The sequence below is a fragment of the Prosopis cineraria genome, unplaced genomic scaffold (assembly GCF_029017545.1).
Source record: "Prosopis cineraria cultivar Desert tree isolate PC_DT_omini unplaced genomic scaffold, ASM2901754v1 PC7, whole genome shotgun sequence".
In the NCBI taxonomy this organism is placed as follows: Eukaryota; Viridiplantae; Streptophyta; class Magnoliopsida; order Fabales; family Fabaceae; genus Prosopis; species Prosopis cineraria.
Window position 1 is genome coordinate 31343228 of NW_026555338.1, and position 26871 is coordinate 31370098.

The 26871-nt window shown below is 33.6% G+C and overlaps 1 protein-coding gene across 2 annotated transcripts; it reads left to right on the plus strand.

Annotated features, from left to right (window-relative positions):
* The first annotated feature begins 21594 nt into the window (after nt 1-21594).
* On the plus strand, nt 21595-25548 carry LOC129315444 (elongation factor 2-like). 2 transcript variants are annotated; one of them, XM_054959111.1, is made up of 5 exons: nt 21613-21667; nt 21760-21835; nt 22355-22400; nt 22494-22581; nt 22919-25548. In XM_054959111.1, the coding sequence occupies exons 3-5, from the start codon at nt 22398-22400 to the stop codon at nt 25357-25359; spliced, it is 2532 nt and encodes an 843-aa protein (XP_054815086.1). In that variant the 5' UTR covers nt 21613-21667; nt 21760-21835; nt 22355-22397; the 3' UTR covers nt 25360-25548. The 2 variants fall into 2 exon arrangements, with proteins under 2 accessions (XP_054815087.1, XP_054815086.1); XM_054959112.1 differs by lacking the exon at nt 21760-21835 and having other exon boundaries at nt 21595-21667.
* Nucleotides 25549-26871: the final 1323 nt, after the last annotated feature.

The window sequence follows — 26871 nt, forward strand, 5'->3', positions numbered from 1 at the left end:
TATAACTATGCAGAAGCATGAGATCATTTCAAGAATTAGTGCACTTGCTAAAGAGTTAGAAAATAAAATGATTTATAAAGTATGAGGTGTGCGCGAGGCTCGTTGAACATACGTCGACGCTTGTTAGTTTCTGTGCCATGTGTCACGGCTCATGGCACTATGTGCCGCGGTGCATTACACGTTCCATGACAGCAAAATTCTACTATCAAATTGATAGTTCCCGAGGCAACTTTTGACGTGCTCTAAACCTCCATCTGACATGTAATTGATGCAAACTAGTGTCTATAAAAAGCTTTTTCTGAGCCCTAACTTATGTCTTGGGTTTTATAACCAGATTATTTTACATTCAAAATTTGAATATTCTTTTTAAAACTTACACTTTCACAATATTTTTCACAAATTAAGGTGCCCAAACTCATTCCACAAGCCAAAAGCCACAAAAACTATTTCAATCACATCACATAGACTAAGATGAAACTATGCAATACACCATCTCGTATTAAACACATATAAATCACACTTTTGATGCTCAACCTTTAAATTTCAAAAACAAGAGGGGAACTAAAATTTCTCATTTCATTAAATAATTCATAAACCATTCAAGTTATATCCAATTCTTACTTGTACTAGTATTTTGACCCTACTATTAATGGCATAAGTCACAAACACACAACCTATGGTCTAAAAATACACTTACAACTCACAAAATACATAATGCAAGTAAGAAGCAGATATAGACTATTCCTAGTTGGCAATTTCAATTGTCATATACATATAAGGATCAAAATAAAGAGGTCTACTAATAGGATCACAATCCTAAGCCTCTAGTTATTTTTCTCTATTAAGTCCTCTTGAGCTATTCTCTGAAATATTGAAGTTAGTGGGATAAGTACAACCACTGAGTAACTAAAGTCTAACTAACTTACACTAATACATGTCAATTAATTTAAATGCAAATGGCTAATTATAATAAGATTTCAAAACACAAATCATTATCTATAACATAAAATTCACATTTTCAAGCATAAATGCACATGCTCAAAGGATTATGATTCGTGAGCACCATTTAATACAAGAGAATAATTAATCACATGGTCTATCAACATAATTTCTCATGGAACTAAGTTATACTTGCATTTATTAACATTAAGGTCACAATATATATAACCATATTTCTTTTTTCACTATATGCATAATCACACATTCCTTGTATCACATCATTCGGACATTGAACAGAGAATTAAGACGCATCAGAAATCCTCAATTTTACTATCAATCTGCTATCATTTGTGTGTAATACACCACAACACATGGCGTCTAAATCGTGGCACGTGGCATAGAAAGCAATACGCCACGACGCAGTGTGCACGAGCCATGGTGCATTACCCTGTTTGAAAAGCAAATGAGTTATTTTTTAATTGTTTTCATTGTTTTTCACTCCTTTGAGATATTATATGCTTCCTTAACTTGTTCTTACTCTGATATACAAGTTATGATTGTTTTAAACTCATTTTGATTATAAAAACTTGAGATCCCTTGAATTTGAACTAAATTTTGACAATCACCTTTATGTGTTAATCTTTTAACTACCATGTGTTTTATCAATTCATAGTGGTAAGTAGAGTAAAATTTTACAACTTGCTGGTCAGGGGTCATGTATTATGTCATGTACGATTGGTATACATTGGTATGTGATGATTGATTAATTGGTTAAATGTTTTATAACTATCCCACTTGGCACCCTACAAGCACGTGTTAATATGTATGTTAAGGTAGAATTACTGGTTATTGAGACATTGTCTCACCCCCCGTTGCTTAATAATTTACAGGTAAACGTTTATATGGTGATCTATCATAAAGTTCTGGAGGCTTAGTCTCGTGCTGACTTGTATTGCCTCTTCCTTTACTCATGTGTTGAATTACTGTATGTTGTCACATTCAGGGCTCATGTGCATATAATTTGATAATTTTTATATACTTGATATTGTCGATTTGCAGTTGCTGGGATTGCTTGTTAGTGATTATTTATTTGGATCCATATTGTGTTGAGATATTTGAGTACAATGATTTTTGAAATGTGAAAAGTATATCTATAAGAAGTAATTTGAGAATGAAAATTGGGCTTTATGGTTGTCATATGATTTGCGCTTCATTTTGCCCTAAGCCTATTTGTAGTGAACACGTGAGGGAACTTTGATAGCTAAAATTTATGGAACATGTTTGTTCTCCAATTTAAGCTTTTTTTTACCATGGTTAGTTCTCCAAATTTGAGAAAGACCATTTTCTACTATGGTAGATTTTTTCTAATTATCTTTCTCTATTTTATACCATAGTAGTTGATTTAATGATTCTATGGTCAATTTATCTGGTATAATAAGGAACATGTTATACATAGAAACTTTTTTTTAGATTTCTTCCTCTTCTCATTCCCAGGTGACTCAATTCTCCTTTGGACTCGCTTCTATGGCTAGAATTGAAATCAAACATGTCAGTTAGACCTCTCTGGCCACATATCTCACTAATACACTTAATTAATCTAATTGAGCTTAATTAATCCAGTTTAAAATTGAGGATGTTACAAGAAACTATCACTTAGTGGAATAAAGAGAAAGTGGGCAATATTAGCAAAAGGAAAAAGAAACTATTGAGACATATAGAGGGAGTTGATCGAGTTGAAAGTTTTAAAGATAGCCCGTATCTTGCTTAGGTAGAGAAGGAGTTATAGAAGGAATATAATAGAACCTGTGCTTAAGAGGAACTCATTTGACTTCATAAATCTTGTTATGAGTAGTTGAAATAGGGTGATAAGAGCATCAAATTTTTTTATACATCAACGGTCATTAGGAGGAAGAAGAATCATATTGATGCCCTTAAAGATGATAATGATGAGTGGCTTAGCGACCAGGATAGTCTTCAAAGGATAGAAAAAAAGTTCTATAATAATTTAGTTTGTTCTAATGTGATTCTGATGGTAATTGCTTTCCCCAACTTTATATCAAGGACATTAATTTCTTGTAAAGAGAGGTTAGTAACTTAGAAATAAAAGAGGTAGTGTTTTAGATGGGTACCTTCAAGGCTCCAAGTCGGGACAACCTACAAACTTTCTTTTACTAGTATCATTTGAGCTTGATAGGTGATTTGGTCTGCAAATTGGTCAAAGAGATCTTTGCTAATCTTGAGGAGGTTTGCAAAACTTAATAAGACACATATGGTTGTAATTCATAAGGTTGATAATATGAAAACTATTAAAGACTTTAGATCTATATTTCTTTGCAATGTGAGCTACAAGGTAGTGTCTAAAGCCTTAGTAAATAAGATTGAACTAATCATGAATAAGGTGGTTAGTTCTCAACAGTGTAGCTTCATCCTTAGTTGCTAGAGTAGTGATAATATCATCATTACTCAAGAGGTAATTCATTCTATGAAATGCTTGAAGAGAAAAAATAGATTCATGGTTACCAAAGTTGATGTTGAAAAAGCTTATAATAGAATGGGACAGGTGTTTATGAAAGATACTCTTACCCACTTAGGGCTTAGAGAAAAAATTTTAATCTTATTTTGAGTTATATTAGCTCTGCTAGCTTCCAAGTTTTATGGAATGGTGATGCCATTGACTCTTTTCAGTCTTCCTGTAGTTTAAGGCAAAGTGATCCTATTTCTCCCTATCCGTTCACCTTTTATATGGAAAGACTAAATCATACTATATAGGATACAATCGATGTGAAGGAGTGGAAGCCTATTGAACTTGTTAAGGATGGACCAAAACCTTTACACCTTTTCTTTGTAGATGATTTAATCTTATTTGTTGAGGCCTCAACTAATCAAGTGGAGGTTATTAATGGCTCTATGGAAAGGTTTTATATTGGCTTTAATTAGAGAAAGAATAAAAGGAAGATTAAGATGTGTGTTTCTAAGAATATGAATTTTCATTGTGGACTTGACTTAAGCAGGAAACTCCAAGTTGGGCTTATTGGAGATCTAGAAAAGTACCTAGGTATCCCGCTTATTCATAAGAGTGCTTCTTTCTCCCTTTATTCACCATTTTTAGAGAAGGCTAAAGGAAGAATATCAAATTGAAAGAGAAACTTCTTGAATATAGTAGGGAGGTCAGTGTTGATTCAATCTATGATCATAGCTATGCTAAGTTATTACATGCACCATGCTTCTCTCGATGAAGTTGCTTTTTGAGATTGAAAAACTTTGTTGTAATTTCTTATGGGGCTTGAAAGAAGATAAGCATAAATATTGGAATGTGATTATTAAGGATAAGAAGGATGGTGGCCTCATGATAAAAGACGTGAAAAAAATAGAATAGAGAATTTGTTTTCAAGTTCTATTAAAAGTTGCTGGAAAATAAGGATTCATTATGGATTCAAATGCTTAAGTCAAAGTACAAGTGTAGGTCTGGGAGAATATCCAATATTAGAAAATAAAATCTGAAGCATCTCTAACATTGTGCATCATCGTTAATTGTTGGGGTAAATTCATTGAAGGAATTGGAAGAAGAGTCAATAATGGGCTTAGTATGAAATTCTAGATAAATAATTAGGTCATGTGTGGTATCCCTTTAGCTCATATTGCTCATGATAATTCCTTTGATGCTAATGAATTGGTTGCTAATTTTGTCTCTATCGATGGCAATTGGGATGTTAGAAAAATGGAGATATGGTTGCCTAGTCACATTGTTCACCAGATTGCTTGCACCCCTATCTTGAAAGCAGAGAGAGAAGAGGATAATTTTATTTAGAAACCATCTAATGATGGTATCTTTAATGTTAAAATTGCCTATGATTTTGTTATTGTGGGGGACCATATCACCAATCATGGAATTTCAAGTCAAATTTGGCAATGGCGGGGACTGAAGAAGATTAAAGTACTTTTTTGGCTCTTAGAAATTAACAAAGTTTATACAGCAAAGCTGAGAGCTAAAAGGGGTTTGCTTTAATTAGACATGTGCCTTTTTAGGTGCAATACATCCGAAGATGCACTTCATCTACTTAGAGACTGCACACATGCTAATGATCATTAGAAGTGACTTATAAAATAAAAAAAATTGAAACTACTTCAAGTGCCTTAACAGGGAAAAGTGGATTAGGTGGAATCTTAAGAATGAAATTAGCAAAGATTTTACATGACAAGTACCTTGGTTTGTAATCTTTAGATATGTATGTCGGGATGTTTGGTGTGATAGATGTAAGAAACTGTTTGGAAATGAGGATGTAGATTTAACTGGGTTGGATTTCACTACCTTACAAAAAAAACAAAATATGATATATGCCTGAATGGTTTATCTAAAGCATTAAGGAAAAATTTTAGACGGTGTTCTAAGAAATAGACCCACCCTATGAAAGGGGAAATCAAACTTGATGTGGATAGGTCTATTTAAGAGGGTTTTAGTAAATGTGATGATGTTATTAAAGATTATATGGCTGATTGGATTCTTGGATTCAATGCTTGTGTTGGAATACTTCCAATGACCTTAACTGAATTAACTGGGATTGTATATAGATTACAACTATGTTAGAGTAAGGGTTTTCACATAGTCAATGTTTTCACTGATAACATTGAAGCCATCAACTTGATCTATTGAGGTAATGCTGATCAACACCATTCCAAGGTATCATCGAGCATGCTAGAGCATTGTCATTGAGAGAGTGGCATGTCATGATTAACTTCATGTTCAGGGAAACTAATTTTTATGCTCATTATTTAGCTTGGAATGCTTCCTTTTGTTTTGATAGCTGATATATCTTTGATTACTCACCTTTTTATTGCATTGAGATGGTGAATGATGATAGAAACTCCTCTTTAGTTTTTACTTAGTTAGTACTTTGTTGCTTTTCTTAACACTTGTTATTCAAAAAAAAATCTGATTCATTAACTTTAATAATTTATATATTTTAAATTGCCTTTTAATTTTCTGGGGTCCTATATCTTCGGGTATGAAGTGATTCGAGCAGGATAATGAAAGCACGTCAATTTGTCATCATTTCTTGTAACATTTTCAAATGGGGATCAGTGTAATAAATAAAGTGTTTTTTTTGGCCTAAATATAGTATTTTATTCAAACGCATAAAGTTTGCTAAGTAATTAGATTTATTCCCTATGCGAGAAAATATTTTATTATTTAAAATGTAAAAATACATAGAAATATAAAAAATAAGAAATATTTTATTTTCAGTATACTTAAAATATAATTTGTTAATTATGTAAATTAAATTTTCAATAACATGATATTCTATTTTAAATTTTTTTTTGTCCATACATATTAAATATATAAATAATAATTTGTTTTATTTTAGAATGAGTTGCCTTCTATGACAAATTTAAAGTTTGGCTAACAAAGTTACCAGACATCCTACCACTCGTGCCTTTTTCCTTTCGTTACAAATAAGGAGAATCTTTGAACTCAAATTAAAAAAAGAAAACATTCTATCAAGTTCTACCGTCATAATTAATTAAAATAAATAAAAAAGATTTCCCCACAACAAAAGTTCATGAATACATCACGGCGTGCCGGTTGCTCGTTGTAAAGTAAAATGCAAGCAATAACTTTTATTTTTTAATGTGTTATCCTAATGCATAAAATGTAAATCGAGTGCTAAAAATTGAATCGATTATTAAATCAGTTAAGACATTAAGTTAAAAGTTAATAGTTCAATTGAGAGTTAATTAGGAGTCAAACTGTTCTTAACTAAAATAATTTAATTTAATTTATATGCAGAAAAATATTCATATTTAAATATGAAAAAATAAATATTTAAATAAATATGATTAGTTTTGCTCAAATAACCCAACAAAAATTCAATAAAGAGATAAAATCTTATACATGTGAGCACAATCCCAACAAAAATTCAGCAAACATAGTAAAATTTTAATAAAAATTAAAAAAATTAAATAATTTTTCTCAAATAAATAAATCAAGTTAATCGGGTCACCATTGAGTTAACTCATCAAGGTACAACCCAGTTAACTAGGACACTCTCAAGTTGATCGGGTTAGATCATAAATCAAATTAGCTAACTAATCGGTTCATAGGGTTATTGATTGAATTGCTAGTCCAATTCGAGTTTTCATTCATTAATGTAAACAATTTTTGTTACCTTCTCACCACTTCCAAATTAATGGCCCATGTATCACTCTAAGAAAAATACTCCCACCAAGCCAAGATGCAGAGCGTTAGTAAATGACTAGATATTACACCCGTATGATGTATAGGATATTAAGTTTTTCTTTGATTTTAGGGAAATGGATGAGAATAGAATAGGGGAAATATTTTAATGATTTTGATTAAAAAAAATAAATAGACAAATAGTGTTATAAAATTTTAAATGAAATTTTTTAAAATTTGCATTATATCTTCTCTCATAATTAATAAGTTTAAATAGAAATAATATTATAAAAATGTAATTAATACCCCATCAAGTATCTTATGTCAAAGACAAATAAACTTTTCTAGAAGGCACCCTATAATAGAGATATGAGAGAGTAAAAAATAAGGGTATAATTGAAAAAAAATATAAAATATACCTAATGCTTTAATTTTAAACTAAGCAAACTTCTAAAAAATACTATATATTATGGTTGGAGAGTAATATAACCTAAAAATTTTTGTATGTTCATTTTTCACTATAGCCCAAATCCCATATTTTTTTAATGTAAACCTCACAACTCCCACCTCTTCTAACTAAATAAATTAAGGGACAAATTAAAAAAAATGTCAAAATGGTACTGTAGGCAGCAATTACAATAGGTAAAGATTCATAATTGTCAAAAAATATTAGTTGAAATCTCAATTTTTTTAATTTTATCCTCACTAAGTATCATATATAAGTTCTTTGATAATGATAATTAAAATACTAAAGCATCATTTTTTCAAAAAAAAATAATAAACGAAGTAGGGATATAGTTAACAAAACAATTATAAAAGTTATCCAATGGCTTATATTTTAAACCAAGTAAGGGTTTTAAAAGATGTCATATATTGTGATTGAATGGAGTAAAACATGAACTATAATTAATGTATTCCCTTCAAGAAATTGATGATCCATACATCAATTTAAGAAAAATGAAACATACCATCTCCAATCCTTATTTTAAAGGATCCTTAACAACTTTACTAGAATAAAAGAGAGGTAGTTTAGTCATTAACTTTGTCAAAAAGTATAATAAACTTTTAATTTTATCCTTGCTTAAATGAAAACTTTTCTAATCTACGTGTTACATTCTCTGTTGAATTATATGAGTTTAAATATGAAAAATATTGAAAAAATGTAATTAATATTGAAAAAATATGGTTTATAATTTCAACTTACAAAAACAATTTTCAATCTTTTACAATTATACCCTTAAAAGATTGAAACACTTGTCCACATCGATTTCATTGTTGCCACCCTCCTCTCTCTCACCCCTTCATCTCACAGACTCTTGCCTTCTTAAATCTCCTTCACTCTCGATCTATCCCTCAAACTCAATCTCTAGATCATCAGCTTTCAAGACTCAAGCTGATCTCCCACCTTTGATGTCTCTACTTGGTTGACCTCTTAACATCTCTTAAGTCTCAAAAGCTTCATTTTCATCTATCTATGTTGTCATCCTCCATCTCTACCTCTTCTCTTTTTAACTTTGACTGTCGCACCCTTTCACCACTCCTTCAGATCTGCTCATCAAACTTACTGTTATCTCAAAGATGTTTGTTGAACTTTAGTTTTGACTTAGATCTTCTTTATCTTGATTGTCCTATTATTCTATTGGTTTTTGATTTTTGTTATGATATGTTGGCCATTTTTTATTTTTATTTTAAGAAATACATGTTGGATTTTATTTTTGGTAACTACTAATTAAAGCTGGGAAAATGGGCCAATCCAGCCCTTAACTGATTCGTGCTTAAAAGGGTGGAGCTTGAAAAGCCCATTTTCCTTTTGAGACCTCCAATTACAAAGCATGGCTCTTAGGATTGAAGGCTCTAGGCTAGCCTTGTCCTTAAGCCCTTCTACTTATTTTCAATTTTTTTCTTTTAATAAATAGTTAAAATTAAGAAAAATATGATATTATTCATAAATCAAATATCATTATCAAATCTATTCCTCATATAAAAAAAATCAACTAAATATTTCTTCCTTAGATGAGAATCAAACGATAATGCTTGTGTGTGACTCGCAAGATGTGATTGAGAGGGACAGGGAGATTGAGAAGTGACTAAGTTTTGAGATTGAATTGCTATGGAGTGGTGAGATTGAAAATTTGAAATTAAGCATGACTATCGTGGAAGCTCAAACCAGATGAAAGTTGTCATGGTTCAAGATCTTTTTAGATCAAATGCTTAGATAAAAAATGAGCAACGAAGAAGAAGATAAGTGATGAAGAAGAAGAATACTATAGGAGTGTACCATGAATGTTACCTGTGGAGCCAAATGCGATTGTCGATTGTGAGCATGAGATTGAGATTTAGAAGACTAGAATTGTCATTCCCATGGTTTTAGACTCTAGACTTTCAACTTTGCTTTAGTTCCATTCGATTTAAGCACACGAGGTTGAGGAGAGAGATATGAGCACATGAGGTAGACTACTTGTAAGGGAGAGAACAAAGAAGAGAGATGATGTGACCGTGATGAACTAATGAGTGGTGATGAAGGTGAAGCCAAAGGTAAAGACTGAAGAGTGAAAAGATATTAGTGAAATTCAAGACAAAGAGAGAAGATTGAAGTCTGAAGACAAGTAGGTGTAATAAAGTTGTGAAAGGCTAAATGTTTAAATGTGAAGGCTGGAGTCTGAAGGCTGAAGTGATGAGATCAGGTTAGTCGGTTAGGGTATAGTAAGGAGATTTAGAGTCATTTTTTATTATATAAAAATTTAAAAAAAAGATGAGGGTTGACCCTTAACCTAGTAAGGCTAGCTTATTTAAGCCCATTTAAAATTAAGCCCATTAAAGCTTAGTATGTTTAAACTCAATTTATAATTTTTGGATGTTATATGCAAGCTTAACCCTTTTGATAAGTGGACTTAAACGAGTTGGTTTATTGGGCTTGGGCAATTTTTTTGGCTCTAACCACTATTTGCCTTTAGTTCTAATTCTTATTTTGGTTTTGGTTACTAGGCTATTTTAATTTAACCATGTCCCTTGCATTTGGTATTATTTTTTCTTCTTTTATAAGTTCTCATTTTCACATAGTCCAATTTTTTTGTTGACTTCCTCGTTGGCTTGTGCGTCCCTTTGGTTTCTGTATTTGGTCTTGATTTCAATTTATTTATGGAATTATTGGATGCAGGCTTTTGGTAGTCGTTATATTTAATTTTGAATAGAGATAAAATTTCAAGAAAAAAAGAGAGAAGTAAAGGAAGGAACTAATTTTTCCAATAATGTCTCCTATGCCGACTTTGAGCATGTTTGGATTCGAGGCAAACCTCAGTTAGAATGGGTTTAACTGTAATTAGGATATAAAATGTAAAAAAAAAATTATTTGGATTAACATGATTTTTTAACCTCAGTTGGCATGCGAACGTGTGTTAATGCTGAAGCTCACTCATTTGGCTTTTTTCTCCTGAGCGTCAGTGTTAATGCTCGTTAGAAGCATTAAATACATTTTAAATTTTAATGATTTCTCTCTCTTGCTTTTTATCTACCAGCTGCGCCTTTCCTTTCCTTTGTGCATGGTGCCGTGACCTTCGAAGCTGCTTTAAAGCCCACAGATCTGCTTCTTCCTTTAGAACGTTCACTATACACCTCAAAGCTGCTTCATAAATATGCTTCTTCCTTCCATTAGTCAAGCGACGCACAGCTTATCTTCAAGACTTACATCTTTGTGCTTTTAGAATGCTCGCTCGCAGATCTGCTTCTTCTTCCTTTCGTTAGTTAGGCGATGCGAAGCTTATCTTCAAGAATCACATCTTTGTGCTTTCAGAATGCTTTCTCACAGATCTGCTTCTTCTTCCTTTTATTAGTCAGGCGACACCATCCAGCAACTCATCTCTACTATGTTGAAGCACCTCTGGTCGATCTTCAGCTCTCCATTGTCCATTCTAGCTTCCACCGTGTTAGAGCTCTGAAGTGGTTCTTCTCCCTGTCGTATCTCGATCTCCACCGTGTCCACCAGATTTGCACTTCCCATCACCAAATCTACTCCCCATCACCTGTCCTTGCCAAGCAAGGTTGTTCTTTTCATCTCCTTCTTTCCTGCCGTGCTCTATTGTTTCTTATTTGCCTCGTTTTTTTCTTCCTTGACTTGAATGCTTAGTGATAATCCTCGGTGGCTGTTTCTAGAACTTGAGATTGTCATTTTTTTCAATCCCCTGCAATGAGAAATGATATCAGATCGACTGAACTGATATGTGCAATGAGAAATGATGTTTCTCTATTTCCAAAATGATTGTCAGTGGCCGTTTCTGGGCTTTCTTGTACTAAAGTTAAATGCAAGTAATTCTGTTTAGGGCTTGTATAATTAAAACTAAAGAAAATGGATGGAAAATGATGGGTAGATATAATATTCAACTCTATTATATCCTAGATAGAACACTGCTATGTCATTTGTTGGGAGATAAAAAAACATGCTGTAAGAGGTAGGAGAATTTTTTCTTTTTGTGACAGGAGAGAGGAATATGGGAAATCCATGACTTGGGTCGTGAAGAATGGTATAGGGTAGTAATTCAACCCTAGTACATTATATCTCACCTCAACCTTTAATTGATGTTTGTTTTAGGTGAGTTATCAATTTAATGTCATTGACTTGATTGATACATTTAAAAATATGGCATGTAGCTCTCTTCTAAGGAATTTATTGATGAAAAGGCTCCATGAATTTTAAAAATGCCAAACTAAAAATAGGAGTCTTTTGGTAAATTGTGATACATATATCTAGAAATATATATATTGATTTTGCATGTTTGTGATGGCTGGCTAGTCTATACAACAATGAATAGCGACAAAATAAAAGCTATGTGGAATTCAACTTTGATAGAAATTTTCATTAAAGAATGCTTGGAATAAGTGTACAAGAAACAAATGAAAGGAACTACTTTCAACAAAAATGGGTGGCAGGCAATAATTAAGGGGTTTGAGGCAAAAACAGGAAAAAGGTATGAGTGAAAGCAATTGAAAAATAAGCTAGATAACATGAGGAAAGAATGGAACGTATGGCATAAGTTGTTTTCAAGTGAAATCGGCTTAAGATGGGACATTAACAACAATACTGTTGATGCTCTAGATGAGTGGTGAGAGTGAAAAATCTTGGTATGGATTAGTTGTTAAGTGTTTTTAAGATTAGAATTTAATTTGAGAATTTTATTTTTTGGTTATTTAAATGGTTGCAGGAAAATCCTCTTTTTGGAAAATTTAGATATAAAAGTCTGAGATTTGCAAGAAAATTAACTTTGATATTCAAGGATGTCCTGGCAACTGGGAAGACACTTTTTGTACCATCTGCTACCCAAATCCAAATAGAGGATGATGATAATGAGGATGTGTACCACTCTACTATTAACCTTTGAGAAGGCTCTGGTGATAGTGAAGAGGAGCTAAATTTATCTGACATCACAGCACCTACGGGGGTCACCGATGAGTTGTTAGGCTTGAATGTCACCATAAATACCAATTGAACTAGTAGTGACAAAAGTCAAGGCAAGAGAAAGAGGGTGGTAGGTGTTGGTGGGAGGAAAAAGCAAAAAGTCCCTGCTTCAATGAAAATAGCAAATGTGATGAGTGAAATGGCTAAGGATAATAAAGCTAGAATAGCAACAGTGAACAAGATTTTGGCAAATGATATAGGAGTTTCTGAGATTGTGGCTCACCTAAATAGACTCCAAGAAGTTTTTGGTGATAAAAATTTGCATTGGAGATATGTCAATCTTGTTCTGTACAAGCGTATGCGAGATGCTTACTGGCAACTTAAAGATCATCTTGATCACTTGGTTAATTGGTTGAAGCACCAAGTCTACCATCTACCAGATTTTATTTCAAAAAATACATCTGGATGAATTTTTATCCAAGCTTATAATGACTTAATTTGTGTTTGACTTGTAGTTGCTTTATTTTGACTTGTAGTTTGCTATGCAAATGATGACTTAGTTTGTAGTGAATATTTAACCCTTATCTAATGCTTATCTTATGCTTTATCTTTTATGTTGTTGAATGATATTTATATACTATGTACTTTATATTATATACAAATGATATTTACATACTATTTTACCTCAGGTTTAAAAATCATGGAAGATTTGAATGAATATATGTTAGGTTGAAATGAAGGTTGGGATGTAGATGTGGCTCATCAACTACTTCCCTTATTACAACAAGATATAACGGAGCAAGAAGAAATATGTCATTAGTCAGTGAATATGTGATGCCATATGTGTGTAAAGAGTCACGGAGAACTAGCATGCAAACAGGACAAATGTGGGTCAATGAGATTTTGCAAGGTCATCCTGATCGTTGTTATGAAATGTTTCGAATGGAAAAACATTTGTTTAGGCAATTGTGTGTGACACTAGTTGATCTTGGTCTAAAGAAGTCTAAAAAAATGAAAGTTGAAGGAATGGTTGGAATGTTTTTAAATACAGTTGGACATGGAGTTGGTAATAGGATGATACAGGAATGATTTCAGCATTTAGGGAAACTGTCCATAGAAATTTTCATAAAGTATTAGCTATTGCCTTAACCTTTTCAAGGCAAACATAAAGCCACTTGATCCTTTGTTTTAACGATGTCATTCAAAAATTCAAAATGATTCATAGTATTGGCCATTCTTTAAGAATGCTATAGGAGTAATTGACGGCACTCATGCATAGTTAGTGTTGCTGATCAAATCAAATTTATTGAAAAAAAAGGATATATAACATAGAATGTTATGGCTGTATGTGATTGGGACATGTGTTTTACTTTTATCATTGTGGGATGGGAAGGTATGGCTCATGATGCTCGAGTATTTGATAATGCCATATCAACTCCTTCAATGCATTTTTCGCATCCACCTTCAAGTATATTTGATTAAAGTCACTATAATTATTATTGCATTGATTTAATGTTGGTCAAATTTACATAACTTTCTTTCATTTAATAGGTAAATATTATTTGGTTGATTCTGGTTATTCAACACTAAATGGGTATCTTGGTCCATATCATTGCGAACGTTATCACCTTCCAGACATTAGGCGAGTTGCAGGTTTGCAAACAATAATGAAGTCATCAATTATTATCATTCAAGTCTGAGATGCATTATAGAAAGAACTTTTAGAGTGTGGAAGAATAGGTTTGCAATTATACAAAAAATGCCCAAATTTAAATATAAAACACAAGTTTAAATTGTTTGTGCAACAATGACAATACATAATTTTATTAGGAGAAATTCAATTACTGACGAGCAGTTCATACAAGCTGAAGATGAAAGTGTAGAAGTCCAGGAGGAAGATACTGATAGTGGTGAAGCATCCTCATCAAATTTACTCAATCATCAAGACAAATGTAGCATGTTCATGATACAATTAGAGATCAACTTGTAAATCATATCAATTAAATATTAATTTATTTTAGGTTTTCATGGTTGAATATTTAAGATATTTTACTTATTATTGTGATTTTAAGTTTAATATTTTTTACTTATTAGTTAGTCAAAAAAATATAAACATGTTTATTTAAAATTTAATATTTAAGATAAAAAATTCATGTTATTTTTGCCATTAAACATCTCAACTAACTTTTGAATTAAACCATCTAAACGAATTTCAGTTTATCTGACTGACTTTTGAAAAAAATAATATCCAAATATAAATCACGTTACATCAACTGACTTTTTTTCTAACTTTAATTTGCTAACTTTAATTAAATTTTAATTTTAGTTATAAATTTTTTAATTCAAACACATACTTCATCACCTGCGTTGCCATCTCTGATTAGTTTTAGTGGCTTCAAAAATCACCCGCATCATGGGGATTCTTGATCCCACTGATACAGACCTTGACTCACAAGTTGATCCACAATGATTTAAACAACGCATGCATTAATGAAAAATAAATGTTGGAGGGCATTAATGAAATTCAAAAACCGTAGTGCTACAGTTATTATCTATTGTACTTTTTTTGACCAAGAGAGATTGTCGATTGTACTTACAATATAAGATGATCTTTTTCAACTAATGTCGGTAGTACCTCCCGGTATCCAAGATAAGATTCTTGCTTATCGTTTCGAGCAGGCCAACATTATTAATATTATTGTTGAGTTTCATTTTTTTTAAATAAAAGAAAATTTAAGTGAGTTGGATTTAGAAACTTATCAAGATCATGTCTTTAAACTCAAAGAGCATTACACACAAATCGTTTACTAATAAGATGTTTGGTTTGATAATGAAATTTGAACATATAATCTTGCCAGTTATGAGATAAATTTTTATTTATTGGACTAATCTTTGTTAATAATATTATTATTGAGTTAAATACAGGATATCACGTCACAAAAGTCTTTGATCTAGCAAGGACTTTGAGAAAAAGAAAAAATCCTTTTAGGCAATTAAGGGTTCGTTTGGATTTAGTTGGGCATAATAATTATGAAAATAATTGATTAAGTGATAGATTTTAATTATAATTAATTATATTAGAACGCAATATGTTTGGATGTTGTTTTTCTAAAATTGATTTTAACAGAACTGAAGATGTTTGGATAATTTTTTTAGAATCAATTTTAGCTGTTTAAATTACCATAAAGGATATTGTTTTTTTAAATTTAAATTATTGATAAATTTGTATCTAATAGTATTAAAGTTGTTACATTTTATTTAAGAAGCAAAATATATTATTTAAACTACATATATAATTAATTAAAAAATTAAATTATATTAATATTAACATTTAAATTTATGTAAATAAATAACTAAATATATCTTACTTAAAATAAATTCAATAAAAGACAAGAAAATTAAATTCTTAAATATAAAACTGTAATTTTACAATAACTAATGAAGATGATAATATACAAGTTGGTCCCTAATAATATCACAAATACTAGTCATAGCTGATGAAAAAGATGTCATGGATAAATATTCATCAACGCCATGGTCTTCTTGATCCTCATAGTCTTCCTGATCTTCCCTCTCATGATGCATGAAATCAGCATCAGAGTTAAAGTGTCTTTTAATGAAATTATGTATCACCATTGATGCAACAACAATTTGAACTTGTATATCGTAGTCATAGCTAGGCATGTTGCATAAAATTGCAAACCTCTTCTTCCAAACTCCAAATGTTCTTTCTATTGTGCACCGTAAACTTGAATGAAAATAATTAAAGACCTCGTTAGTATTTGCAAATCCAGTTGATCTTTAAAATCAGGAAGATGGTAGCGTTCCCGTCTATACGGACCAAGATATCCATTTGGTGTTGGATAGCTAGTATCCACTAAATAATATTTATCTTATAAAAAAAAGATTACTATTAGTGCCTGTAAGCTGGAAAGTCTAACACAAATAAATTAAACAAACAAATATACCTGAAGGCGGGTGTGGAAAGTTCATGGATTAAGTTGTCAGGGCATGTTGAAAAATGCGAGCATCATGTGCAGTGCCCTCCCATCCAGCCAAGACAAAAGTAAAGCACATGTCCCAATCACACACAACCATTACATTTTGTGTAAGGATTCCTTTTCTTCCAATATATTTTGATTTCTCACTAGCAGGGACTACACATGGAATGTGTGTGCCATCAATTGCTCCAATGACATTTTTAAAGAATGGCCAATATCGCTTATCATTTTCTATTTTGTTTGATACATGATGAAATGACCTGTCTTGTGGTTTGATATATTCCATTGCAAGTTTTGAGCAAGCCATTAAAACTTCATGAAAATGTCTATGAATAGTCTCTCTTGAATGTTGAAATCTTTCTTGTGCCATCCTATTTCCCAACCCATGTCCAATTGTATTTAAAAAAATTGCAACCATCTCCTGTACTCTCATTCGCCTAGTATCCTTCAATCCATGCCGTGTCAATTCACTGTATAATTGATGGAACACATGTGGTTCCATTCTAAACATTTCATAGCAACGAACTGGGTGTCCTTCTAAAATTTCATTCACCCACAAATGACCTGTATATTCACTATTTCTTCATGGCTCTTTGTAAAAATGTTTTGTTGTATACAACCCAATGAGAGCACTAACTTTTTGGGCTCTATTGAGCCTTTTTTTAGATGACTCTTCCATATGTCTTATTATCTATAGCCAAACATATAAATAATACGTGCACTTAATTTCAATTATAGATACATCTAAATAAGTCATCTATAGAAATACCAATGACTTTTTCACAACATTGTAATACTTAATTACCACATATAAAAAGTACATAAGTAGTTCAAGAGGCTACATAAGTCAAATTCTACAATATAATACAAACATGTCAGACTACTCTTTAAGTAAGATCATATACTCATAATAAGTTTTAAAACTCCAATAATCAACCATTTTTGTAACATTCATATCTCAACCACTCCAAAACACTTTCTTTATCATCCTTCATCGTCAAAAACATCACCCTAACCTTCGGGACATGAAGAGTGACATGCATCATGAAACCCAATGTTTGTCAGTTGTAACTTCTTCCCATTGTTTGACTATAGACATGACTTGGGGAATTGATGTTTCCTTAGCCTATTGAGATTCTTCCTTTGTTGTTTGAGCTATCACACTCATTACATCTGCTATTTGACTTGTACTAGGTAACTTGTTCTTCTTTCTACCATTACTGCTTTCGCCCCTCTTCCTCTTACCACTGCCTCCACTTAAGGTTCCTTGAAAAGCATTTAGAACTACTTTATTAAATTCACCGCTTACTCCAGTAGTTCCTAAGATCTCATCACTATCTCCTGAACCTTCCTCTAAATCAATACCCTCATTTGCCATATCTGGCCGATACACCTCTTCATCCTCACCTTCATTCCCATTGTAAATGTTAGGCAAAACTCCACTTGAAGGTGCCCATGCTCTAGGTCCATGGGCGATAGTACCTTGGAACAACTCGGTTAATTCATTGGCAAATGGTAATCCTTTACGTCTGAATTTCTCGTATAATGGATTTTCCTGCACATAAATTATCAATAATATTACAGAATACACAAATAAATAAAATAAATATAAAGCCTCACATAATAACATCATACCAATATCTTCTTCTCCCACCAATCATCTGAAGCATCCACAGTATTGTTTGCATAATCCCAACCCAATCCTGTCTCACTTGAAACCAACTTATCCTATAGTACCCACTCTTTTCTCATATTATCCCACTTATTCTTGAATTGTTGTCTCTCATATTTCTGTCCAGTCTTCTCATTGAAGGTAGAAATTATGTTGAGCCATCCTGCTTTGGTAAAACTACCGCTATTTCTTTGCAATTTTCGAGCTTGGTCCAAACAAATGTCAATAAAGAGTCTAGTATTTCTTCGATCCCATGAAGCTTTTGACTTATTGTTACTCATTACACTATATAAAAAACTAACATATTAATTATAGGAATTATAATTAAAATATTACATGACAAAAACTTGGCAATTTTCAGAGGAGCCAAATTCAACAGAGACTCACATAGCAAAAAATTCGACTAAATGACCCCTATATATGCAAAACATATTGTTTGAGAATAAAGCTCCAGTAATCAGTGATCACAAACCAAAACCAGCAAAGAGTTCGACTTGGCACAAAATTAACTTTCAACAGCTTTCCCACAATTTGCAAATGTATAACATTTTGACTAAAATTAGGTTTCAATAGCTAAAAAATTAACTTTTAACAGGTCTCCCATTTTCAGCACAGAGTTCAACTAGGCACAAAACTAACACAAGAATAGCATGAAAAATCAACTTTCACCCATATTATTATTTGCAAATGTTCAAGAGTTGTAAATGGTTCAAATCACACAAAACTAAGCCAGCAATCGCGAGAACAAATCCATCCGTGCATAGATCAGAGTGGAGAGGAAAACAAAATTTGAGTGACCTTTCTTAAACGTGAGGCTCTATTTCTACACTGTATTACTAGAAAAACGTGTGTTGTTGTGATGCATCATTTTACTCTGCTGATTAGTACAGTGATAAGGTTTGGATCCGTGCTTTAAAGTCTCTATTTGTGTATATTTCATTTCTTATTTCAAACCTGACCAAGATCGTCCAAAAGAAGGTTAGAGAAGATCATTTACCTCTGAATTGGACCGACTGAAGAGGACCACGAGCAGATCAGCGTCGGACAGAGGACCACGAGCAAATCAACGACGGATGGCCGACCATGAGCAGATCTCAGAAATAGAGTATAGATAAAGCTTACTGCATCCTCGACTATGGCAGGAGATCACCACCACTGGAAGCAACTCGGAGACGGCGGATAGAGGAGGAGACGCCACGAGGACCACAGATCTGCATAGGGTTGGCAGACGGTTGAAAGATCCTTACCTCTGTGAGAATCGACTATGAGATGGTACACTTGTTGGAGGTGGGTGGACGACAGTAGAGACAGCATGATGGTGAGACGGTGGACGGTGACTAAGTTGGGGATGGCTGGACAACAGCAAAGAGGCGGCACCACCGTGAGGACCAATAGGTGAGACCGAACAAGAGAGGAGATCAGAAATGCGGAATGAGAAAGAAGAGAGAAATGAGAAATGAAGCCGCAACTGATGAGAAATGAATGAAGATTAGAAAGAAGAGAGAGAAATCACATGAAGGGTAATATGGATTTTTCAGCTTTATAGAGAAAGAGCACATGAATAACGGTAAAAAGCTAAAAGCTTGAAATTGGTTTTGATAGATTATGAATTAACGCGTGTTTAAGCTCTTTAATCGATTATTGCATTTTTTGGTGTTTGGATAATTTCAATTAAAAAATCGATTATAGGTTGCAAAATTGATTTTTGTGTCTATCCAAACAGACACTAAGAGTGTGTCTCGTATCATATTGGCTTTTGATTTTGACAGAGACCAATACAATATCAGACACACAATAAAAACTTTTGAAGTGTACTAAAGCGTCCTTTAGAACCTAAATTAAGGTAAACGTCATATAGCTAGTTAATTTCATGTAATTTTGAAGTATTTTGCTACTTCTACATTTGATGTTTTCATTTTTTTTTTATTGACGACTAGAAGCACAAAATTGAAAGATTTTTTTTTTTGGCGATAATCAAACACATATTAGGAGTAAGAAGATTATAATACCAAGTGAATGTTTAAAACCCAAAGAGAAAAGTTAAAGTGAGGAAAATATAATTATCCTATAATATTCTGAAAGGATCCTTGATGATAAACTCCTTGCGGATGCAAATCAGAGTTAAGGGCTTGGGAAGCATGCCATCATTAATTATATGTATTTGACAATCCACCATAATGTTAAGCCTGGCAATGTACATGCTAGGTTATAACTGGAAAAATTCTGAAGAATTATGCATGATACTTTTCTAAAATTTTAGTGGCGTTATTGAATGAATTAAAAAAATAAATAGAATGGAGCTCAATAAAATATGTGAAGAAATTAATGTACTTAAAACTAAACTGGCCATTGAATTAATCAAAATAATTATTTAAGGGTGAATAATTAAAATTGTAGTCAAATCATAATCAGACTAATCATAAATAAAGTATTTTATTAAATATATTAAATACTAATTTAATGATCTATCAATTTAATTGGACGGGTTAGTCCGAATTGTTGCTAAGTTCATAATTTTATGAATACACTGGTTTTAGTAGCTTTTATATATATATATATATATATATTTGGTCATGCAGTAACTTTTATATTTTATACTGATTGATATCGGTAATAATGACAATGGATTTGAAACTAATTTTATTAATAATTTTTTTTATTGTGTGTGATCTATGTTATCTTATTGAAAACAATCCTGTTTAAAACATAAACACTAGATGTAAATACTCTTTCTCTTCTAACAAAAATTTAAATTTTAATTCGTGACATTGTGAAAAATTAACATCTCTTAATTTAGTTACATTGTTCATCCGCTTTATGTTTATAGTAAATATAAATACAGATTGTTAGATTCATTCTAAATTTAATATTATGAAAAAATACTGTTAAAATGTAAAAAAGAATAAGAATCTAACAATTCAGTTTGCTAATAGATGTGAAGTTGATGAAAAGAGCGGTGGAGAGAACTTAAATATTAATTTTTCCACTAAACAACGAAATACCTTAAGTTTTAAGATGACTAGAGTCAAAATTATGTAAAATTAATTAACTCTTTCTTAAAATTTAATAATACTTTTTTCAAAGATTTATGTCAAGTCTCTTAAAAATAGGAAAAAATTTGTTCCCTGAAAATATTTATATTTTAAAGATAAAATTATAAGGTTTGGATATTTTTTTGTCAATTATAATCAAATTTTATATATGTTAATGTAATTTTTTTTATTCTTCGTTGGTAGAAAAATGTAATTTTATTAACGTACCTGTGAAAGAAATATTCAATTTAAGCCCAAAAATGAAAAATGTGAGAAAGATCCGAGACAAAGTAGGAAAACAGGGTAGGCAAGAACCGGGTCATGACCGGCCCAATGAAACTCAGAACCCGGATCGCGAGGTATATACCTTGAAACCTCTCTCCTTATCAAATCTCTCTACTTATATACGAACGAGACAGACTGCGGCTGCTCTCTTACCCTCGCCGCCTCTGCTCCTCTCTGGTACGTTTTCTTGCATCCTTTCCTCCTGATTCTATGTTCCTTTATAGATCTCAGTGTTCCATTATTTTTACTTTTTATCTCGATTTGTTCAGGTATTTGCTTTCTTCAGTTAAACTTTTCGATTTCACTTCAGAGCTTCATATATTTCACATCGTTAATTCTAGTATTGTAAGTGTATTTTTCTTTCTCTTTTTGGGTCTGGTAGATGTTTTTCGGTAGAAAGAATTTTTTGATCGATAATTTGCTTGATAACTAGATGCGTTTTTTACTTGGTCTGCTCGATTATTCTTTTGTTCGGGACATGTTTGTCCAGCACCTTGTTTTGAGCTGGATTTTACTATCGTGTAAGCTTAGAACCAACATTTTGAGCTTTTTTTTTTTTACTTTTTTCCGGCGATTGATGGGTTTTTCTGGCGTGTACTGATTTTCGTTCACTGATAATTTTCTATCCTTACCTATGCTAGCTGACTTTAAGAAATAGATCTTGGTTTAACATGAACACTTACGGGATTATAGCCTTGTAGTCTGTATTTTAGATCCATTAGCTGGTTCTGTTCCCGATGAAAGAAGATAATCAGTATCTGGTTGTTGTAGATCACTTTCTGATTTGTATTGTAGGTATTTTTATTCCGCATCCTTGGTTATGAAACGAGATTCTCATTTTTTTTATTTTTTTATTTTTCGTAGCTTTATACATCATTCTTTTTGCGGGAAATAAAGACACGTCAAGATGGTAAGTTAAAGAACATTGCCTCTTGAATTCTGAGCTTTTGAAATTTCTTTGGCAGTGCATCGCTGAAAACGAGATTTGTTTTGTTATTTGCAGGTGAAGTTCACAGCTGAAGAGCTTCGTCGTATTATGGACTTTAAGCATAACATTCGTAACATGTCTGTTATTGCTCATGTTGATCACGGTATGAACTGATTTGCCCCACCTTTTTTTTTGGTTCTGTTTCTTATTTTCACTGTGATACATTCCCTATATTGTGATTTAAGATGTTATTATGTGTTCTCATTGGGGAGTATGATATACTTGTGTTTTCTTGCTTCTTTTAATAATGCTAGTGCGAAAACTTCTCATGCATATGTTTTGTCAGAATTTTTTTAATATTTACTTATAAACGAGTCATTTGACTATAGTGTTACTATTTATTCAACTGTTAAATATAATTTTGTTGACTGGTTGTGCTAAATAAATACATGGATTTTCATATCTATACAACTCTCAATCCTCTGGCTTTCTAATTGCAGGAAAATCCACTCTCACCGATTCTCTTGTGGCTGCTGCCGGTATTATTGCCCAAGAGGTGGCAGGTGATGTCAGGATGACTGATACCCGGGCAGATGAAGCTGAGCGTGGCATCACCATCAAGTCTACTGGCATCTCCCTCTACTACGAGATGAGTGAAGAATCCCTCAAGGCCTACAAGGGAGAGAGGAACGGGAATGAATACCTCATCAATCTGATTGACTCTCCTGGACACGTGGACTTCTCATCTGAGGTCACAGCTGCTCTTCGAATCACCGACGGAGCTCTCGTGGTGGTGGATTGCATTGAGGGTGTGTGTGTGCAGACGGAGACTGTGCTTCGACAGGCTCTGGGAGAAAGGATTAGGCCTGTCCTGACTGTCAACAAGATGGACAGGTGTTTCCTTGAGCTCCAGGTGGATGGGGAGGAGGCTTACCAGACTTTCCAGAGAGTGATTGAGAATGCCAATGTGATCATGGCCACGTATGAAGATCCACTCCTCGGTGACTGCCAGGTTTACCCAGAAAAAGGAACAGTTGCTTTTTCAGCCGGCCTGCACGGTTGGGCTTTCACCCTAACCAACTTTGCCAAAATGTATGCTTCAAAATTTGGAGTTGATGAGTCAAAGATGATGGAAAGGCTGTGGGGTGAAAACTTCTTCGACCCGGCCACCAAGAAGTGGACTACCAAGAACACTGGTTCTCCTACGTGCAAGCGTGGGTTCGTTCAGTTCTGTTATGAGCCCATCAAGCAGATAATCAACACCTGCATGAATGATCAGAAGGATAAGCTGTGGCCCATGCTGCAAAAACTTGGCGTGACCATGAAATCTGATGAGAAGGATCTGATGGGCAAACCACTGATGAAACGTGTCATGCAAACCTGGCTGCCAGCAAGCAATGCACTATTGGAAATGATGATATTCCATCTTCCCTCACCCGCCAAAGCCCAAAAGTATCGTGTTGAGAACTTGTACGAGGGTCCCCTTGATGATCCTTATGCTGCTGCAATCAGGAACTGTGATCCTGAGGGACCTCTCATGCTCTATGTCTCAAAGATGATTCCGGCATCCGATAAGGGAAGGTTTTATGCCTTTGGCCGTGTCTTCTCTGGTAGGGTCTCTACCGGTTTGAAGGTGAGAATTATGGGACCCAATTATGTGCCCGGAGAGAAGAAAGATTTGTATGTCAAGAGCGTGCAGAGAACTGTTATCTGGATGGGAAAGAGGCAGGAAACTGTGGAGGATGTTCCTTGTGGTAACACTGTTGCCATGGTTGGTTTGGATCAATTTATTACCAAGAATGCCACTTTAACAAATGAGAAGGAAGTGGATGCTCACCCTATCAGAGCTATGAAGTTCTCTGTCTCCCCTGTGGTGCGCGTTGCTGTTCAGTGCAAGGTGGCTTCAGATCTTCCCAAGCTTGTGGAGGGTCTCAAGCGGCTGGCCAAGTCAGATCCTATGGTTGTTTGTACTATTGAGGAGTCAGGCGAGCATATTGTTGCCGGGGCTGGAGAACTTCACCTTGAGATCTGTTTGAAGGACTTGCAGGAAGATTTCATGGGCGGAGCTGAGATTATCAAATCTGACCCTGTGGTGTCCTTCCGTGAGACTGTCATGGAGAGATCATGCCGCACTGTGATGAGCAAGTCGCCCAACAAGCACAACCGACTGTACATGGAAGCAAGACCCTTGGAGGAAGGACTTGCTGAGGCAATTGATGACGGCAAGATTGGTCCAAGGGATGACCCCAAGGTTCGTTCTAAAATCTTATCAGAAGAGTATGGTTGGGACAAGGATCTGGCCAAGAAAATCTGGTGTTTTGGGCCCGAGACCCTTGGACCAAACATGGTGGTGGATATGTGTAAGGGAGTGCAGTACCTGAATGAAATCAAGGATTCAGTTGTTGCGGGGTTCCAGTGGGCATCGAAGGAAGGTGCACTGGCTGAAGAGAACATGAGGGGCATCTGCTTTGAAGTGTGTGATGTCGTTCTTCATGCTGATGCCATCCACAGAGGAGGAGGCCAGATTATTCCCACCGCAAGGAGGGTCTTCTATGCCTCCCAATTGACTGCTAAACCCAGACTTCTGGAGCCAGTGTACCTCGTTGAAATCCAGGCTCCTGAGCAGGCTCTTGGTGGCATCTACAGCGTCCTTAACCAGAAACGTGGGCATGTGTTTGAGGAGATGCAGCGACCAGGCACACCCCTTTACAACATAAAGGCATACCTACCTGTCATCGAGTCATTTGGGTTCTCAAGCACTCTGAGAGCAGCTACATCTGGCCAGGCTTTCCCTCAGTGTGTGTTTGATCACTGGGACATGATGTCGTCTGATCCTATGGAGGCTGGATCACAAGCTGCACAGCTTGTTGCTGACATTCGCAAGAGGAAGGGTTTGAAGGAGCAGATGACACCGCTTTCTGAGTACGAAGATAAGCTGTAAACATTCTGCCCACGCATTCCAAATTATTTTCCCATTTCGCGTTACAGATTAAACTGTTTTTAATGTTGAGTATCTCGATTTTTGTTTCAATGTAATTTTATGGTAACTTCAGCGTATTTCTGAGCACTTGTCATGATGTACCCGATTGGACAAATTCCCTTTTACATTAGTAGCTTAATTATAATTTCAGTCATGTGTTCTTAGACTTGACATATCCTTATTTATGATATGAGGAATTTTTGTTACAAGATAGTTTCAACCATTATTTCACTGGTCAGACACTTCACCCATTACAAGAAAAGTCATTTTTTTTAATTTTTTTTCCCTTGACTTGTAATAATGTTGCAATTGCATTAAATGTTTTTACGTTAATTAAGAGATGATAGAATTGGAAAAAAAAATAGTTTAAATAGTATAAGGTGTTTTATATTTTGGATTAAATTATTTTTAAAAGGTGTTTTACAAATAAAATTAGGGAATATGTGCTTTGTTCAGTCAGTTTATTTACCGTATTGTCAGGATTTTGGGTGTTCAGTTCATGTTCAGTTTTAGGACTTGTTTTAAAAGCAATGCTGGGCATTATTCGCCATGTATTAGATCTTCTTGTGCCCCATGTGTGATATTGGATATTATTATACATTATACATGCTAACTCGCCAAATCTTTTGTTAAATGTTTGGCGATGATATAACTATCATATTTGATATAACATATATAAGAATTAACCCCTTAAAATATTTGTTTTAGGTTTGTGAAAAAAAATTGTTTTAGGCGTTTAATTCATATTTAGGTTTGAAGGGTATTAATGTTTTGAAAGCAATATTGATGGATATTATAAATATTTTTTCTATACAAATTGGCCAAAATGTTTATTTACAGTTTGTTGATGATTCAATTATCATGTTTGATAAAGCATATTAACACTTATCCTTTCAAATATTTATTTTCCCGCAAATTATAATTATTGATAATTATAATTATAATTTATAATTTGGTCATTAACGGAAAGAGCTACTTGTTGATGCGTATGATGTGATGAAGTGTCGTGTTAGTAATGCAACTCAAGCAGAATGAAAAGAGGTCTTGCTGTGGATTTATACCTGTCCGTATGGCTGGGAAAATCTGGAGAACTCGATGCATTTAATCAGAGATTGTCAACAAGCGGGCAATTGATGACAAGCTGTTGTGAAAGAGGAATTCTGGAATGTATTCACTAGTCTTCAAGGAGTTGAACGGGTAAAATGGAACCTGAAAGATGAAGCTGGGAAACATAATACTAGTAAGATTAGATGGACTACTTTGTTTGGATATACTTACTGAGGCATTTGGGTAGCTAGATGTAAGAAAGTATTTGATGGTGAAGAAGATGAGTGATAATTATAATTGTTTTAGTTTCTTTAAAACTTGCTATGATTATGATCTCTTTAAGAGAGCTCCTTTTCTTTTTTTTGAAAGAGGGATCTATAGATCAAATAATAAAAATGTCGGTGGGTTTGTTACTTTAAAAGTGAA

What these genes read in the sequence shown, in the direction of transcription:
- LOC129315444 (XM_054959112.1), top strand. An exon ending in TATTGCTCATGTTGATCACG is followed by an intron (nt 22,582 to 22,918) that starts GTATGAACTGAT and finishes TTCTAATTGCAG; the next exon opens with GAAAATCCACTCTCACCGAT.